Source organism: Bison bison, unplaced genomic scaffold (genome assembly GCF_000754665.1).
Source record: "Bison bison bison isolate TAMUID 2011002044 unplaced genomic scaffold, Bison_UMD1.0 scf7180017864136, whole genome shotgun sequence".
Lineage (NCBI taxonomy): Eukaryota > Metazoa > Chordata > Mammalia > Artiodactyla > Bovidae > Bison > Bison bison.
Window position 1 is genome coordinate 1,506,621 of NW_011494708.1, and position 19,639 is coordinate 1,526,259.

General features: G+C 36.9%; 1 protein-coding gene across 1 annotated transcript in view; it reads right to left on the reverse strand.

Moving 5' to 3' along the window:
* Positions 1–6: 6 nt before the first annotated feature.
* The window catches only part of PPARGC1A (peroxisome proliferator-activated receptor gamma, coactivator 1 alpha), a 454,316-nt gene continuing 434,683 nt past the window's right edge, over positions 7–19,639 (reverse strand). Inside the window, exons 11-14 of the mRNA XM_010839915.1 lie at positions 19,560–19,639; positions 9,649–9,770; positions 9,166–9,317; positions 7–2,608 (exon numbers count right to left, since the gene is read on the reverse strand). The exon at positions 19,560–19,639 is cut by the window's right edge and continues 22 nt beyond it. Of these exons, the coding sequence (XP_010838217.1) occupies positions 2,505–2,608; positions 9,166–9,317; positions 9,649–9,770; positions 19,560–19,639 (458 nt within the window). The 3' untranslated portion in view covers positions 7–2,504. The remainder of the gene's footprint in view (positions 2,609–9,165; positions 9,318–9,648; positions 9,771–19,559) is intronic.

A 19,639-nucleotide genomic window follows, 5' to 3' on the forward strand; every position in this document is an offset into this window, starting at 1 on the left:
ACAAGAATTAGGCAGATTAAAGATGTGTTACGGTTGTAACGCAGGACCTGTGAACAAGTTCTTTTATTTCATAGTATTTTTATTGCTTTCTATCTACTTAGAAATAAGAAGCCAAAAACTCAAGCAAGCATCCGACAGGACAGACAGTGGATTCACTCTGAACACAATATGCTGGTGATAAATGAATGCAGCTTTCAAAATTAGCTGCATTGGCCTGGGGGTGTAATCCATTTTTATACGATCGTGTTGGGCGAGAGAAAGGAAAAGAATGGTTACATAGTAGGTATATCATGTCTTCCAGAAAAGTCACGTCGGCCATACTGTAATTGAATTTCAACTCAGAAACTTGAGTACACGCGCCAAACTTTACTGACTTCCATTCCAGGGCTCCACACTCAGAGGAAATCCTGATGCTCAAAAATGGAGGTTTTACTGAAGTTTTTTTTTTTTTTTTTTTTTTTTTATTGAATTTAGCAGAAGCAATGTCATCAAGAACAACTTCATGGTCACGTCAGAGGCCATGCTAGTGCAAGTAGAAACACTGCTTCTGCAAAGCGGAATTTCCCAAATGAAACACTTAAACTCCAACCTGACAATTGCCATGCATCCTAGGTAGAAAATTTCCACTGGCTTTATTATTTTCACCAACTAATAATTTATAATAAATAGGCTATCTGCAACTGATAAATATGTCTCTTTAGTAAACAAAGGAATGAAATATCAGTATTTATACAGGATGCATAACTGTAAAAAATACAGATAAATACCATCATCATACTCTGCCAAGGGAAAGAGATACTGGCTTCAAAGAGAGTCTTCAGACACACATTAATTATTGTAAAAATCATACTATAATTATTACCTCAGCATTTTGTATCAAATTAAAATCACAAAAATTAAAACAAAACAGCATTTTAAAAAGATTTTTGACCTCTAGTTTCAAAACTACTGTTGATAGAGAAAATAAAAACATTTCTTAATGGTTACCCATTGAGAGACTTTACATAAAATCATGATATCTTCTAGAAAAATTTTAGATGAGAAAATTTCATTCCCCTAACAAATCCAGTGTATAAAACTTCAAAGAAAAACAAGCAACAAGAAAATGTGGAAAAATATTGCAGAAGTGGTTAATACCTTTAGGGGGCTAGGAGGTTTCTTGACAAGATGCTTAGATCGAAGCTCACCTAAGAGGGGATGGTTGTGCATAAAGCATCAATTTGTTGTGTTGCACTCAATGGACACACACACTGTCCTTTTTTTGTTTTACAATCAAATATATATAAGCAGTAAGTTCAGCTTCTAAATATGTTAGTGTACAATAATTGTTTCACCTCATAATTACATTTGAATATTCTCGATTAAGAAAAATTTAGCAGTTTTTGAAAAGAAGGCTGCATTTACAGTGCATAGCTGTAACAAAAAAAGAACATCATTGTATAGTATGTACACAAAATAAAAATACTCCATTTAACATCTGTAAATACTTGACTACATCAGAGAATGTAGCAATTGTACTATCTGAACACATCCCAGAGAGTTCTACCCAACTCTCCTTAGTAATGTAACACCGTGCTCGCTCCTCAGAAAGAACCACTGAACAAGCTGCACGCTTGACCATTGACAAGGCTTTTGAAATTTGCAGTGGGAGATCAACGTTTTGGACATTTACATGGGTGTCAGGAGGAAGGACGAACTACAGAAACTTCAAAATGTTAGGAAAGTTGAGCATTCGGTGCCTGCAGCATCCTCTCCCACCCAGATTCCTTGGCAAAAGGAAAAAGGAAAAAAAGAAAGAAAAAGAGAGAGAAAGGATATGAGTTCTACAGAACCTGCGGTGTCTTCAGGATTGTCATATAATCATTACGTTGTGAGAGAAAGCTTGCTTCACGTTGATTTTGCACTTTCTTTAAAAAAAAAAAAAAAAAAAGAGTACAGAGGCTGATGCCCAGACATCAGTGGCTGTCATTTTAGGGTGGCCTGTGGTTGGTTGGTTAGCTTTCTTTCCTTTTGGATGTACGTATTTTTTTTTTTTCCTTTTGAATAGAATATGAACATTTTGAAGTTCTAGGTTTTAAGTGTGTCTTCATGGAACTGCTGCCATTCGAAGTGGTTTGCCCTCGCACGCTCTGGGCAGGTGTCCCCAGTCCCCACCTGTACACACATACTTCCCCCAAACCAGGCAAACACACACACAGGCACGCGCGCGCGCACACACACACACACACACGCACACTCCATCACCAAGAGACTCAGGGAAAGCAAAGCTGACACCCATGAATAAACATGTGCTTACTGGAATTCCATTCTGTCTCTTGCCTCTTCAGCAGCTGGGTTCATGTAAACCATTGTTGTTGTTCTTGTATTGTTGTTGTTTTGTTTTTGTACAGAGAGTGTAAAGTAGGAGAAATTCCTAAGTATGACTTGCAATAGTCTTTTAGGGAAGGACGCGCTGTCCCGTGAGGTATTCACCATGCCTCTGTCATCCTTAGCCAGGGAACATATTACCTGCGTAAGCTTCTCTGGGCTTCTTTCAGTAAACTATCGAAATCCAGAGAGTCATACTTGCTCTTGATGCAAGCAGGGTCAAAGTCATCTGAATTTGAATCTGAAAGAAACCCAAACCAGGTCAGATGTACCCTTTGCTTATGGTCATTAATTCAATCATCTAATTTAAGATAACCCGATTCAAAAACAATTTATCCGGTTAATATACTTTAACAAAATATGCCCAAATTTTATTAGTATATGAGGTTTGTGTTGGTATGTACATATATATGTGCATATATTTACATATATATTTGCAGGAGGTATTTATATGTATGAATATTAATAATTATGTGTATATTTCAGAAGGTATTTATATGGTAGATGGTATGATATATATACACCAATATTTTAATTAATTATGCTTATATATTTATCTATTTATACCACTTGTATATATTTGCAGAGGGTAAGGAGTGATGAGTAGTCAAAACACTCATCTATTGACTCATGTTGGATTTAAACACTCCTGGGAGGTAATCAAAACAGCTATTTCTTTTCAATAGCAACCTAGGCAATCAACGTGCTTTAAAAGTAAGGCTCCTCCTCCTTCCTGCTATGTTAAATGACTTCCCCAGGTTCCTCAACAACTTAGGTGGAGAGGAAAAAGTAGAAGCTAGAACTGATCTTTCTGTTCATTGGGATTGATTTCATTAAGTATAAAAGCCAGACTCATCAGTCTGCTGCTCCCCTTGAAAAAGTTGGAGGGACGTAAGTTCTCAAGTACCTCAAGGGAGCCCAGCAACAGTGGTACAAGCCCTCCCCAAATTAGAAGGTTTTGGAAAATGCTTCATGTCCAGAGAGGGCAAATTCAGACTCTCTACTCATTAATGGGGCTTCCCTGGTGGCTCAGATGGTAAAGAATCTGCCTGCAGTTCAGGAGATCTGGGTTCATTACCTGGGTCTGGAAGATTCCCTGGAGAAGGAAATGGCAACCCACTCCATTATTCTGGCCTGGAGAATCCCATGGACAGAAGAGCTTGGTGGGCTACAGCCCATGGGGTCGCAAAGAGTGGGACACGCCTGAGTGACTAACACACAACTTCAAATAAAGCTATGGTCTTTCTCAGATCCTTAAACTAGTCAAAGTAAGCATTTGTGCAAAGCTCCATATGCCACTTCAGTAGCCCTGAACAAAATTGATATATTTCAGTCCCACTGGGTATAAAGTAAAAATCCTTTGAATGTTTCTGATTTTTCTCCATTGACACCTAAGAAAAAGTCTACCATTCCTACAGGCCTTTCAGCTTGAGAAAGGGTATCTTGGATATACAATAGGCAAACACATTCATTCTTTCGAAAATACTTACTTGAAGGGAAGACAAAACCTTTCTGGGAAACATTAACAATCCTACTAAAATATGAATATTTGTGTTTTACCCAGATTAAATTACAAAATAGAAATGCTCAAAGTGACAGAAAAGGGTAATATGAGATAAGATGGAGGCTAATCATTGACCTCACAAGTTGTTCTGCTGAAAAGGTGGCAAATCCCTCAAGTTCTACAGAACCAGGCTGTTTCCCCTACTTCACCAGCTTCAATCTACTTTAAAGACATCTTACATTTAGAGACAAGGAAATTCTTTCACTTTTTTTTTCTGGTTCACATCATCCCTTGTCTCTACCACCTTTCTTTGTCCAGGTAAGGTGAACAATTACAGTCAGCTTCAGACACAAAAACAGGACAAAAAGGGCCCATCTTTCATCACCAAAATTTTACATGATCAATCTTAAATTATACTGGCTTACACTCTTCTCTTGAAAGCCTAATGAATAGTTTGATTGTATAACTAAAGCTGCCTGAGCAGCTGTTGTTCAAACCATAATCTTTTTATAAAGACAAAAAATAAGTCCTGCTCATTGCTAGAGATTAGCTTGAAATCAGAATTTCAGTTGCATTATAGAAGATGAATGAGTCATTCAGTGATGGCAGTCTGTGTGACATGAAGTCCACATAGAACCATCAAGAACATATGTGTGAAGCTTTTCTTAGAGGAAATTTTGAGAATTAAAATGTCTTAAATTAAGATCATTCTACACGAAACTCAGAATTTCATTCTTTCTGTGTTTTCATTAGCAAATATTAAAAGTACTTTGATACAGTGATTCTCAAGAGTTTCTTCACTGTGAAATATGGTGGCTGATGCTTATATATATACCAGCTTTCATGGGCATACCTATATCAATAGGCACCCACAAAATAATTTTTATTGCTTGAAGAGAGAATGCATCCACCTGTAACTTCTAGGGCAATAACATCCACTTTCTCTCCAGTAAAGGAAGGATATATCCACAAGTAAGATATAATGAAATTTTTATAGGAATAACCTGAAAACCACCCTAATTAGTTTTAAAAATAAATTGTTATAAATAATAATACTATATTAATAGAAATAAGTAACATCACAGCTGTATTCCTAGCACCTAAAAAACTGTGGGCACAAAGTAGAGACTCAGTATTTGTCGAATAAATGTATTTTATTGAACACCTGCATATTATTAAAAACCTGATTGAAAATATTTGTGTTGGGATCTGGGACTGACTTACCAATGAATGGCAGTGTATATTAAAAGTTACATATATATTCAGGATGCTGATAATGTAATACATTTCTTTGAGTTAATAAGAGTTTGTGACCAACATGTTATTTATTTCCTTTTTCTTGCTTAAGTATAAATTCTAATGTGATCATAACTAATTCCTGATTTAAATGATCATATTCTTAATCCTGATCCATCCTTCTATTTTTACCCTATAGTCCTAATTTAATTTCTGTCGTTCCTCTTTAACATTTTTCATCAAGCTCTTTCAAATGGAAAGATCCATTTGTTTCAGTTCAGTTCAGTTCAGTTCACTCACTCAGTTGTGTCTGACTCTCTGCGACCCCATGAATTGCAGCACACCAGGCCTCCCTGTCCATCACCAACTCCCGGAGTTCACTCAGACTCCCATCCATCGAGTCAGTGATGCCATCCAGCCATCTCATCCTCTGTCGTCCCCTTCTCCTCCTGCCCCCAATCTCTCCCAGCATCAGAGTCTTTTCCATTTGTTTATAGAACAGTAAATAGAAAGATACACAGATAACAGATTCACAGAAACCAGACTTAAATACTGTCTTCATCATGGTAAGCTTGATCATCCCTTTAAATTCTGAGTCTCATTTATAAATCTGGCTCATAAATAGTAACTGAAATCACTGCATTTTTGCATTAATAGTATTGTAATAACCATTAAGTAACCTCAACAGCCAAGAAATGGAGACCTAAATAGGGATATTTCTGCAAAGAAGACATACACATGGCCAATAGGCACATGAAAAGATGCTCAATATTGCTCATTATTAGGGAAATATAAATCAAAACTATGATGAGGTATCATTTCACACCAGCTAAAATGGGTATCATTTATAAGTCTGCAAATAAATATATACATGAATATATAGTTTCAATGTACAGAATCACTTTGCTGTACACTTGAAACTAACACAACATTGTAAATCAACTATACGTCAATTTTAAAATATCAGAGAAATGGGATATTGTGAACTAATTTAATTTAGGAAAGCAAATAAAAATTTTAAAAAATGGTCATCTAAAGAAAGGTTGCTTTACTTTTGGTAAAATTAATCAGTATCACATCATTTTAACACTTTATTCTTGATGTGCACATAAGCGGCCAATCCCTCTGAGTCCAGTATAAGCTTGTTGTTTAGTCGCTAAGCTGTGTCTGACTCTTGCAACCCCCTGGGTTTATGCACCTTATTCGGCATTCATGGCCTGAAGCACTTAACTTGAACTCTTCAAGGAACAGAGACAAGACATACATGATGATGTTCAGTTCCAAAGCTAGTCCCTGGTGTTGATGCTTCCATTTTAAAAGAATTTGAAATTTATAACTTCCCATTGTCATCATTTTTTATCATAATTATAGCTACCATTTATTGAGAATCTATTTTGTGCCAGACACTGACACTGTGCTAAGGGTTTCATAAACACATATATAATCTTCACGGCAACGTTATAAGGTATTTTACAAATGAAGCACCAGAAGCTGAGGGAGTTTAATTGCTCAAGGTCAAAAGCTAACTCAGGTTTCAAAACCAGGCCTGCAAGATTCCAGAGCCAAGACGCTGTCAAACTACACTAGGCCTATACTCAGATCCACTACCTTTCCTGTGATTGTACGGCTGGAGGGAACTGGAAAACCCTATGCTGCTACAATACACATCAAACATACTTTTCAGGAAATACAGAACCAGCTTAGCAGTGGTAAAGTTTCTATTGCCACTGGCGAGGCAGAGAGATAACAAGGAGGGAAGCATTCTTCTTAGAAATATTTCAGGGAGGCTCCAGTTCAATTTGGAAGTACTATCCAATGCTCCCTCTACCAGTGATGAATCGTGATCTAAAAGCCCCTCGAGGTAGCTTATTTTAAACTTTAGATGTTTTGAGACACTAGAAAACACCCTGGCCTTCATCACTGAAGAAAACAAGTCAAATCAACTCAAGACTTCAATCTGTCTTGACTGTTTTTATCAGCCAACATTTGAACAAATGACTTGCCACCTTTTATATTTTCATCCCTAGGCCTCTATCTAACAGTCAGCTGCCTCTCCCCTGTTTCATACTATCTATTTAGCTTGTGAAGTGAATTATAGCATATTCCCCCTGAACAATGCACCCCACCTGTATCAATTACTCTAGAAGACATCAATTCGGTGGAAGGAAGAAAAAAAACCTGTATTCGGTATTTACTTTTTTTCTTTATACCAAGCCAAAGTAAGTACAGACAGACTTACTAAGACAGATAGACTTAAGCATTACTAATAATGCTTAAGAGCAGATTTCTATGTTAATTCATTATTATTATTATTATAAATTGATTTAAATAATTGTCATATGCATAAGACACTTGCCATTTTCCTTCATTATTTCATAAAGGAACATAAAGGCTTATAATACACACATTAGATAGGGACTAATATGGAAAGGAGCAAAATTAAAATTGGGGAGGAAATTAAGATGCCCATTGTGCCATTATTTATAATATCAAAAACAGAAAATGTGTTTAGCTATGATGGAATGATTAAATATAATGGTACTGCTCATCAAACAGAATACTGTACAACCATTAAAATATATTGGCAAATCATTTTTAACCCTGAGTCACAGTAAATAATGAACTTACATAATATTAATTGAGAAAAGTAGATTTGTAAAGTCTATATATGTATAATATAACCTCAACTATAAGAAATTCGATGTTCTGAGACAAAATACTGAACAGGTCATTACTCACTTGGTAACAGTAGTTATCTCTAGGTGATAGGCTGATAGGCAATTTTACTATTTTTCTTGATACCTTTGTATATTTTCCAAATGTTACCCCTTGAGTCTGTACAATTTTTATAATAGGAAAGATGAATACTTATCTATTCTTCAGTTTCCTTATCTGTAAAATGGGGATGATAATACATAATATCTACTTCCAGGATTGTTCTGGTAATTAAGTGAGAAAATACTTGCAAAGCCTTGGCACAGTACCCATCATATGGAAGCACTCAAAGTACATATACACAATGGAGTATTACTCAGCCATTAAAAAGAATACATTTGAATCAGTCCTAATGAGGTGGATGAAACTGGAGCCTATTATACAGAGTGAAGTTAGCCAGAAGGAAAAACACCAATACAGTATACTAATGCACATATATGGAATTTAGAAAGATGGTAACAATAACCCTGCGTACGAGACAGCAAAAGAGACACTGATGTATAGAACAGTCTTATGGACTCTGTGGGAGAGGGAGAGGGTGGGAAGATTTGGGAGAATGGCATTGAAACATGTAAAATATCATGTATGAAACGAGATGCCAGTCCAGGTTCGATGCACGATGCTGGATGCTTGGGGCTGGTGCACTGGGACGACCCGGAGGGATAGTATGGGGAGGGAGGAGGGAGGAGGGTTCAGGATGGGGAACACATGTATACCTGTGGCAGATTCATTTTGATGTTTGGCAAAACTAATACAGTTATGTAAAGTTTAAAAATAAAATAAAACTTAAAAAAAAATAGCAGGTTTATTTTCTTCTTTTGTTTTAAAGAAAGTATAGTGTGATTTAGCACATGAAATTTTACTTTTTTCTCTGAGTATAATTTGTAGGAAATGCTAACCTTTCTAAGAGTTGGTGAGATAATAAGAAAAAAAAGAATAAAAATTTTCCATATTCTGCTCTGCAAAGCAATGATGCCAATGCTATCATCTGTATAAAAGGATTCAGGGTAGGCACAAAAGCAAGAAGAGATTACAAACAAACAACACATGCACACACCAAATATACCACCACACATACAAAGACACACAGCGCAGAATTTCAGCATCTGGGCAGGCAGTATAACAATCTGCTCTCTTCTCTACCAAAATCTAAGCCCCTTCTGAAATCATCTCATATGTTAAAAAGTAAAAAAAAAAAAAAAAATAGGATAAAATCTATATTCGAATATTTCCTTTGGTAAAAGGTAGTAATGGTTTGGCCCAATGTGGCTACAGTTTACATATGTTTCCATTTTGAACTCAACATTATGGATTCCTCATTCTATGTACAGTAAAATCCATACCTAGGTCTGCATAGTTAGACTTGAAAAATTGCTTGCGTCCACAAAAGTACAGCTCGAAGTCAGTTTCATTCGACCTGCGCAAAGTGTATCCATTTTCAAGAGCAGCAAAAGCATCACAGGTATAACGGTAGGTAATGAAACCATAGCTGTCTCTGCAACAGACAAAGAGGAAAAGTTCAAAGCCAGTGAGGCAGCATTAGCATATATGACTGTAACCCTTTCCACTTTGGAGACTTTGCTGGTGCCAGCCTCTGAACCACTGCATCCATTTATCAGTGTGATTGTCCTGTCAAGCCGCTAAATACTTATTTCTGGGACAGGAAATCTCAACTGGAAAGATTAATAAATAGGGATGAAAGAAAATAAATAAGGTTCTGAACTCAACATGTCATCTGTCAAAGCATTCCCATCCTGGTAATCTTACGGCCATAATTTTTTACATATGTCAGCTTCTAAACAAGAAATAATCTTGAAGATTCTCACCCATCATCCCGCAGATTTACTGTGCACTCCTCAATTTCACCAAAAACTTCAAAACGGTCCCTCAGTTCTGTCCGTGTTGTGTCAGGCCTGATTTTCCCAACATAAATCACACGGCGCTCTTCCTGGAGGGGGAAGTGAGAAGAGACTTGCTGGTTCTGAAGATAGGAAAGACATTGATGCCAGAACCATTTATGAAGGCACAATCTTGCATAACAAGAACCCCCACGGCACGCCAATTAAAGCAAAATCCACGCTAAAACTTAACAGGAAACTATGCTTGAACCAAGTTTTACTTTCCGTTTCTCTAATTTCACTCGCTGCATCTCACTCTCTTCTACCTTTTCTGTCTCTGTTCCTTTGCTACATGAAATTTAATGGATTATTTAAAAAATATGTGTAATGTGGTCTTTTTATCACTAAAGAGCTGAATAATATCTATTAAATATTTTAACAATTGTGACTCCACTATTAATTTTCAAAATTGGTAAGAAACTGACCTGGTTTGCAAAACCATTTAGTTTCTCCTTAACTCAGAATTATAATAATAAAACATGTGCATTTTTTTATTTCTATTAACAAATAACTTATGTACATTACTGTATAATTTTAAGGTGTACAGCATGATAGTTTGATGTACAAATCTTGACATCCCTCAAAATATTGATTCTTAAACTCTAGTATAAATGTAAATTACCTGGGGGGCTTATTAAAATGCAAATTATTGGGGTTTATTCCAGCTATATTAAAAAAATTGGAAGATACTGCTCAATGATCTTTATTTTTAACAAGTATACCCCAGTGTCTCTGATACAGGTGGTCCAAAGCCAATAATTTAAAAAATACGGTTTTAAAATATAGGCCATTTTAAGCCATGGGTCTCCAAAGAATAAGAGCTATAAAAGAGGCTATAAATTTCACTTTGCCAGTGAATCTTATTTTAGGAACAAATGTGAAGGGCGTGGCCTAATTTTCACAAGTGGAGTCAATATCATCATAATCTTAAAGTCAACAACAATTTATAACCTACAAAACACAGGGAAAATATTTTAAGCCTGAGAATGGATTCATTTTTTGAAGAACAAGAACACATTCTCAGTGTAAGATATAATCCTATATTTCTTGTTCCAAGAAGATAAGGCCAAAGATGATCATGTCTCTCAAAACTGAAAAAAAGATTTTTCAAGAATGTAAGAAGTTAATATGAATGTCCTTATCAACTAGCCTGTACATCTATCGATGACAAACAAGAATGAAATGAACTTGCAGTTGGAGAGATTTAAGTTAGATGGAGGAAGAAACTAGGAATCATAGGACTAAGGCACAGATTTAGCTTGCCTAAGCGTTTTCTCTGGATGTGCTTAGGATATGTTGTCTTAGATGCTAAAAAAAAAAAGTCATTTAGGCTTAAGGCAAAGAGATGTCCTGTTATTTACTGAATGCATGTCCTTTTCATATGTCCAATATTTAGCAAAAGACCTGGCAAAGAGAGGACAATCAATAAATGCGTGCGAAGTACAACTGAACAATTCATAGACATATCCTGTAATACATATCCTTCCAGGTGATTTGAGCATCCATGTCTCATCTTCTTTCACCATATGCAGAACTCATATTTTCATTTTCATCAGGGAAATTACTCTGAGCTTCAGATTCGAATAACCAACTACCTATTTGACATCCCAGGTTGGATGTCACCTAGGCATCTCAAACTAGACCAACATTACCCAAACCAAACTCTCTAATTCATCCTCTTCTGACTGGGTTTTTCCTGCAATGTTCTTGTATCAGTAAAGTTAACACCATCCATTCAGTTATTCAGGACAAAAACCCAAGGGCTTTCCTTAATTCTCCCCACTTAGTCCCCTCCTCACATCCAATCACTCCTTAAGTCCTGTGGATTTTTACTTCCTAAATCTGCTCCTTTGATCTAATTTCCCCTAAATCAAGCTGCCAGCATGTCCTTCTGAACTAATATAACAGCCTCTTAGTTTGGATCCTGTGTCTGCTGTTTACCCTCCTCCAATTTATTTGTTCACTTCAGCCAGAATAGTTTTTATTAAGAGAAGAGGATCATGCCAATTAAGATCTAAAACATGTCATTGCTTTCTCACAACATTTAGGGAAAGACCTAAATCATTAACAGAATCTACCAGGTCCTTCTGTCTGGATCTGGGATCTGGATCTGTCTCCATCTTGGGCTTCATCCCACACACCTTATTCTTTCCTTTCCTCTATTTTGAGCCACACTGATCTGCTGCTGCTGCTGCTGCTGCTAAGTCGCTTCAGTCGTGTCTGACTCTGTGCGACCCCATAGACGGCAGCCCACCAGGCTCCCCCGTCCCTGGGATTCTCCAGGCAAGAACACTGGAGTGGGTTGCCATTTCCTTCTCCATCAGTCCCTAATATATACTGTGCTCCTTTCTTTCCTAAGGCCTTTGCATCAGGTGCTTCTCTGCTACTTGGAATATCCTTTCCGCACTGCCCCTCCCTCCTCTCCATCAACATACATACTGTCTAGAATTACAGTGAATTCAACAACTGTTTCCTTTCTGAGACCTCAGATGAGTTTTAGTTCCTATTATAAGTTGCTCTAATAGAACAGTCTACTTCTCTTTTGTAATTCTGTGCTGTTGTTTAGTCACTACCTCTTATGTGATGCCATGGACTGTAGCTCACAAGACTCCTCTGTCCATGGAATTTTCCAGGCAAGAATACTGGAGTGGGTGGCCATTACCTTGTCCAGGGGATCATTCCAACCCAGGGATCAAATCCATGTCTTCTGCATTGGCAGGTAGATTCTTTACTACTAAGCCACGTGGGAAGCTCCTTGTGCCCAATTATAACTAAATATTAATAGCTTATTTAGTGTTCAATGTCTTCAATGTCTATATCCCCATACAATGAAAACTTTATGAAAGCAGTGACCATATCAGTCCTGTTGACTACTTATTTAAGAGTACACAAAACAAGAATCTTCTCAATGCATATTTATTGAAAAATCAATCGATAGGCAACTAATCATTTTCAAGACCTAGCTCCATACCTTTCATTACATCAAAGGTGCCCAAGTGTGGCCCTTACTCCTTGAAAGTCTCTAAGACAATGGAGAAGGAAAACCATGTTTGGCGCTTTTATCATAGGAAAAACTTTGCCCAGGTAACCTCAGCTGGGTGTACTAATACAGGTTTCCATGATTCGTTTTACAGGGTTAAGTGTAAGGACTCACTTTTTTCACTCTGCTGAAGCAACTGGTAAAACACAATTCCTTTGACAGCAGTTATTGAGCCTACATAACTGACCAGATGAAGTATAGCAGGCAGAGTGGGCTGCCCAATTCACTTCCATGTAGATTGTATGTCTCAGCTGAAGGCTGTGATTGTGTTGTTGCAGAGTACCCAGCACATCCTGGAGGTCAATAAATATAAAGGGAGATATCCCGGGGCAATGCTGTACACTTGAACAAGGGAATCATCACATCACATTCCATTCTATTTATGCAGCCAGCTCCCTCCAAACAGCCCAACTTGATGGGACTGTTATCTAAACTTCCTGGCGCCTGCTGGCATGAGTGTTATGCACTGTTTTTTTTTTTTTTTTAATGAACATTTTTAGGAAGGTTACTACTGTATAGAGGAAAAGGAGGGAGAAATGTAGAAGAGAGCGAAAAAAACTTGAACCATCATACAGAAATTGCTCAGCTACCATTATAGGAATACACACAGCCTATGTTCATCTTCAAGGAAATTCAAAGTTAAAGCGAAAATCGACCATATGCACGTCCATATGCAGACATATCGGGATAGTCTCTGAATTGCTTCTTTATACGAAACTATATGCAACAATAATCCCACAAAGAAAATAAACCAGAGGACCTTTTATATCAGATACTGATACATTCTGTGGTAAAAAGAAGACACAACCTAGATAGGAGAGACAGAAATAGAAATGGCTGGTCCACAATCCCTTAAAATCACCTATTTGACTGTCAATCTCTTTTTATATAACACAGGAATGGGACCACGTCTTGTTACCTTACAAAGATCAGACACTAAATACATGTTGAAATTCTCATTTGAGAAAATGATTAGAGTGTTTGGTTTCCTACTGTTAAAAAAAAATGAAATTAAAAGGCATCTGAAGGTCTAAAAAGCAAAGATAAAAATCTTCCTAAGACTGGCCAAAATGTCTAGTGAATAATCAATTATTTTTAACATGTTGCAGTTTTATTAGACAGATGAATAGATTCCATATCTTTAAAAAACCTTAACACTTGCAGCCAATTTTTCAAGACATTAATTTCTAAACAGGAGATGAAAGGAAAAGAAATCAAAATGCCTAATAACATTTCCAACTTCTTAAAGGCTTGGAGGAACTCTAAACCTTTGGAAAAAACCTCCTTGAAAAATGATTTTCAGACCAGTTTTCACTATCAAGGAGGATGGGACATTTATCAAGTATCTTTTAGCTTCAAGTTTTACAAAAGCTAGTTTGCTAATGAGGTGGATAATAAAATTGAAGATTTGTGTTGCATTAACAGGTATGGTAAATCCTCATTATATCAAGACAGGGGATAAATAAAGAAAAAAATTACTGAATTAACTGACTTTGCAGCATCAAAATCTCTATCAGAGAGTGTAGAGCTGCCCAGTTAGCTATATGACAGTTGTTTCTCATAAAAAAAAAATAAGCAAGTCTTGGTAAAAAGGGTTTGAAAATTAGTGTTGAGATCAACATTTACTGAATTCTAACAGATGCCAAAGTATTGTGCTTCAGTAAGTGCCTACTACTATCTAAGGTTGGATAAATTTGAATAAATCCAGATTAGTCTTAGCTAGAACATGGAAGCAATCTAGATGTCCATTGACAGATGAATGGATAAAGGAGTTGTGGTATATATACATAATGGAATATTACTCAGCCATAAAAAGGAATGCATTTGAGTCAGTTCTGATGAGGTGGATGAACCTAGAGCCTATTATGCAGAGTGAAGTAAGTCAGGAAGAGAAAGATAAATGTCATATACTAATGCATATATACAGAATAAGTCTGCTATATTTGCAGGGCAGTATTTATTTGCAGGACAGCAATGGAGAAGCAGACATAGAGAATAGACTTATGGACATGGGGAAAGGGGAGGAGAGGGTTAGATATATGGAGAGAGTAACAGGGAAACTTACATTACCTTACATAAAATAGATAGCCAATGGGAATTTGCTGTATGTCTCAGGAAACTCAAACAGGGCTCTGTATCAACCTAGAGGGGTTGGATGGGGAGTGAGGTGGGAGGAAGGTTCAAAAGGGAGGGAATATATGTATACCTACGGCTGATTCATATTGAGGTTTGACATAAAACAATAAAATTCTGTAAAGCAATTATCCTTCAATTAAAAAATAAATTAAAAAAAAATCTAGATTAGTCTCCTTAAAAGCTAATACACAAATAAGAGCAAGTAAACACCATGATGAGTCAGAAAACATGAAAACCATAGACTCAGAGCACATATAACTACTTTTGATAGAACTGAAAATTTCTAAATAGTGCATTTATACTCATTATAACATATTCACCCATATGGAACAGCTCTTGAAAAGGCCTGAACAGAAAACGACATTATTTTCCCCAAAAAGAATAACTACGAGAAATTAGACAACTATTTTATTTTTTCATTTGGAAGAAGCTGATAATTTTCAGGGATGAGCCTCTGTTTCTGGCTCCTAGGCTGCATACTGACCAATGGAGAAGAGAAAAGAAATGGCATAGTCATTGCCCAAGCACATCTGGTTTTGGTTTTAAGCACTGAGCCATTTCATAATGTCTAGATTTGCCCTTTAAATTAACATCCTATTATCATGTTTTCTGGCAGGAAACTGTAGAGATTGCAAATGGAGTTGGACTTAGAACTCCACGAGAAATTAGAGCACTGACAGTTAGACATTAAATACTAGACTCTGGCTTGCAGAGTTCTAATATAACCTGAATTATTTCAAGCCTGTGAGACTGAGAAAAGCAGAGGATGAACTGGTTTTTGAGATCATTTAGATGAAAACTGGACAAAAGCAGGGACTTATACAATGACAACATTCAACCACAACATATGATTCTGTGTTACTAATTACTAATTATTAGTCCTTTCTTAGCTGTCTGATTTGGTGCACTGAAGTTGGTCTGAATAAAGACTTTTGGACACATACACAGTAAAAACCTGATAGATGACCTACACTATCTCCTTCTTATGGAACTAAAGAAAAAAAAAGTCAATAGGGACCACAAGACAAGACAGCAAAGGTTAACTTTGTAAAATACCTATTACATGATTGTAACATTTTTTTCATTTCCTTCTGGAGTCTCTGTTTAGCTCATCCCCTGATTATAAAATTGATCTGAATTAATGAATAAATCAGCATTCCACCCAAGATATTCCAAATGTAATTTGCTATTCATTCATGACTTTAAGAGTGTCTCAGAAATCTGAATGAAAATCACCTACATGACCAAATTAGGCAAACTGTCCTAATTCCTTGAACTGTTTCATGAATGAGTTTTCAAGATAATCTAGCCAAATGAGTCAAAAATCATTGCCTTTATCTCCTTGCCCAACTCCATAAAAATACACTTTGCAAATGCATTATGGCACAAGAAAGCAGATCATTTTCAGGAAGGAAATCAGTCAGAAAAACTTCTTAAGGGTAACCTCATTAAACAGTTCCACTATGCCTTCAAGATATTCTTCAAAATCTTCATGATGACTTACAAGACTCTTCAAGTATCTGGCTACCGGGGAGCCCCCCAGACTCACCTCCTGCCTCTTCTGTACCCTAGCCTTATAATTAAATGACTAGCAGTTTCCCAATATATCTTGCTCTTTTCCAGAGACTTAGTATGAGCTAAAGTATCTGCCTAGAATAGTTATTTGCAATAAAAATATAATGTACCATATGTAATTTTTAAATTTTCAGAGGCACATTTTTTAAAATGTAAAAAGAAACAAATTTAATTTTAATAATGTATTTCACTTGGCTCAGTACAGCCAAAATATTATTGTTTCAACTTGTCATTGACATAAAAAGTATTAATGAAGTATTTTAAACTCTTTTTTTTTTTGGTACTGTCTTCAAAATTCAATTACACAGTATATTTAAATTTGGGACTAGCTTAATTAGCCTCCTGGCTGATGGCTACCACACTGGACAGCTCACATGGAAAGAACCTTTGCCCTCTCCTCCCTTTAGATTTCAAATCAATCTCACACTCTCTAGGGATGCCCTCCCTCATTCCCAGGGCTGGGTGCCCACCTGTATGCCACTTCAGTACCTTAGATACATTCTCTATGACAGCAATGAACACATTGCGTATCTTTACCAGTCAGTGGACTTGAAGCCCCTAAGATGTGGGGATGAAGTCTTACCTAATTTTGTATCCCAGGTACCTAACAAATGTCTCTCACATAGTCATGTGTTTTCACTTATATTTACAGAAATACCATCTAATTGTCCAACCGGTTAACTGGTTTAACAGTTAAGTCCCAAATCTTTATATTAATCTCTTACTATCTGTGGGTCAGTGTGTTAGTAAATAATTTCTATGTCTTATTTTTCTTTTTTAATTTGCTTTTTAAAAAACAAAAATGAAAATCTCAAAGCCAAAATTCTCACAAACATCTAGTTAATTATAATGACTTAATATACGTCAAGTTGACATTTGCACTATAATTGCCTTCTTTCAAAGGGAATTGATATTGTCTTAGTCAAAAGATTAACCAAGGAATTTGTTAACATCTGTGACACCAAGGAAAGGCAGGGTGGTATCTGCTTCCAAACTGAGGCTAGTGGCCTCAAGAGTGCTTTTGGCTCTGGCATCTATGGAATACAGAGTATATTACAGATGAATCACAGTATTGATCTATTTGCTCAGAGCCAAACTAGCAAAAGGAGCCCTCCTTCCCTTTCTTCACCCAAGTAAGTATCTGGCACTATATTATCTTTGGAAAGAATAATAAAAGCACATACCATTTATCTATATTTATCTACTCAGCTTTGATTATAGCTGTGTTACATTTTGTGCAAATGAGCAAACATATGACACAATAATTTCTCTCTTTAGTGTCACTCTTCTGGGAAGACACATGAAGAGTTTCATCAAATATGAATTTGAAAACACTGAAATAGCTACTTACTTACATGCTTACTCAACATGACTCTCTTTGGTGTATATGAACTGCTTTGTAAACTATATGGCACTCTGTAAATGTGAGTTGTTATAGTTACTCAACAGGCTATTAATTAAAAACAGCAAAATTAGAAAAGCTGAATTTTCCATTTTTTTTCATCTTGTTAAATGTTAACTAATGATACTCTGGTAGATCTTAATATTACAGCTAATTTGAAAGTTGAGAAAAATGAGGGAAAGTGCTATAATTTTCACAAGGCCTTTAATTTGGTCTTAGGTAGATTCAAATTTAAATGGCAGCAAAGCCCTAGACCTTTAGCCTACATATTCAATTACTTCTCCCTTCTTTCTCCTTGAGTGCCTGAGTTAACAAACCTCTCAGTTAACCTTTTTCCTCCAGCTGATAACTGTTGGCCAATGCTTGATTTGGACTTTATTAGTCAGCTCTTTTATGTAGGTTTGTCAAGAATTTTTTGATGGTTGTTGGTTGTATTTAAGGTAGCATATCCATCATTTCCCTAAGCCCTGGCTGGAGAAGGCAATGGCACCCCACTCCAGTACTCTTGCCTGGAAAATCCCATGGACGGAGGAACCTGGTGGGCTGCAGTCCACGGGGTTGCGAAGAGTCAGACACGACTGAGAGACTTCACTTTCACTTTTCACTTTCATGCATTGGAGAAGGAAATGGCAACCCACTCCAGTGTTCTTGCCTGGAGAATCCCAGGGATGGGGGAGCCCCGTGGGCTGCCGTCTGTGGGGTCGCACAGAGTCGGACACGACTGAAGCGACTTAGCAGCAGTAGCAGCAAGCCCTGGTTAGCTTGTATGCAAGATGTATCAAAAGTTGATCTTCACTGAAATGATACTTAGCAGCTAACAGACAGCAACTGCAATGAACAAAACAGTGCCATTTCTGATCGTTGAGCCATGGCTTCTTGGAGTACCAGGTTGTGAAAGTCCTCAAGGCTCTCCTGGGGCTCAGTGGGAAAGAGTTCCTTAATCAACTAGGAATGTCTGCCTGGGACAAGTACTGGATGCTGACAATTGGAGGACCCAGTTTTTGCCTTCTAAGATCTGACAAACAGAATGAACTAGACTCCTATTATCTAGATCCTTATCCCAAAGGGTCAGTAGTGTCCATGTGTCAAGTAAACACAATATCCTACAGTAAGTGGTGCTGAAATCCATGATAGGCTATTGAAAAGTAGCTCATAAGAAATGTGGATGTCTGAGGTGTTGACCCAGCACAAGGAAGAAGTAGGGACTTAGCAAATCTTTTTCTACCATTGCCTTTAAATCTTACTCAAATACAGTCTCTCCATGGACAACACAACCCTCACACCTGCCAAAAAGATGAAACCATCCAGTGACACCTCCTCATTTTCCACTCAGAGCAAAAAGCAGTAGAGAACAGTATGAAGAATTCATCTTCTAGGTCAATGGGACCAGTATACAGCTCTCCTTCTATTTTTAGAAACAAAAGTCAAATGCAATAATGAGCTTCCAGATGAGTGAAAAACAGGTAGTATGGAGGAGAAATACACAGACTTATTTTGTTTTCCAGTAATCAGTGTTAAGAGGGATTGAGGTGTCACTGATGCTAAAGCCAAAAGTCTGAGTACTGCATATTCTAACAGCATCCTTACCATATTTTCTAATCTATGCCCATCACATCCCCCCAAAATGAGAGAGAGAGAAAAAAAGAAACCCTTCTGTAAAATGAAAGTAAGCTCCAGGCTGCTTACAATTGCCTTCTGCCTCTGCCTCTCCCTCTGCTTGGCCCTTTCAGATTCCCGCTTCTCATACTCTCTGCGGTATTCTTCCC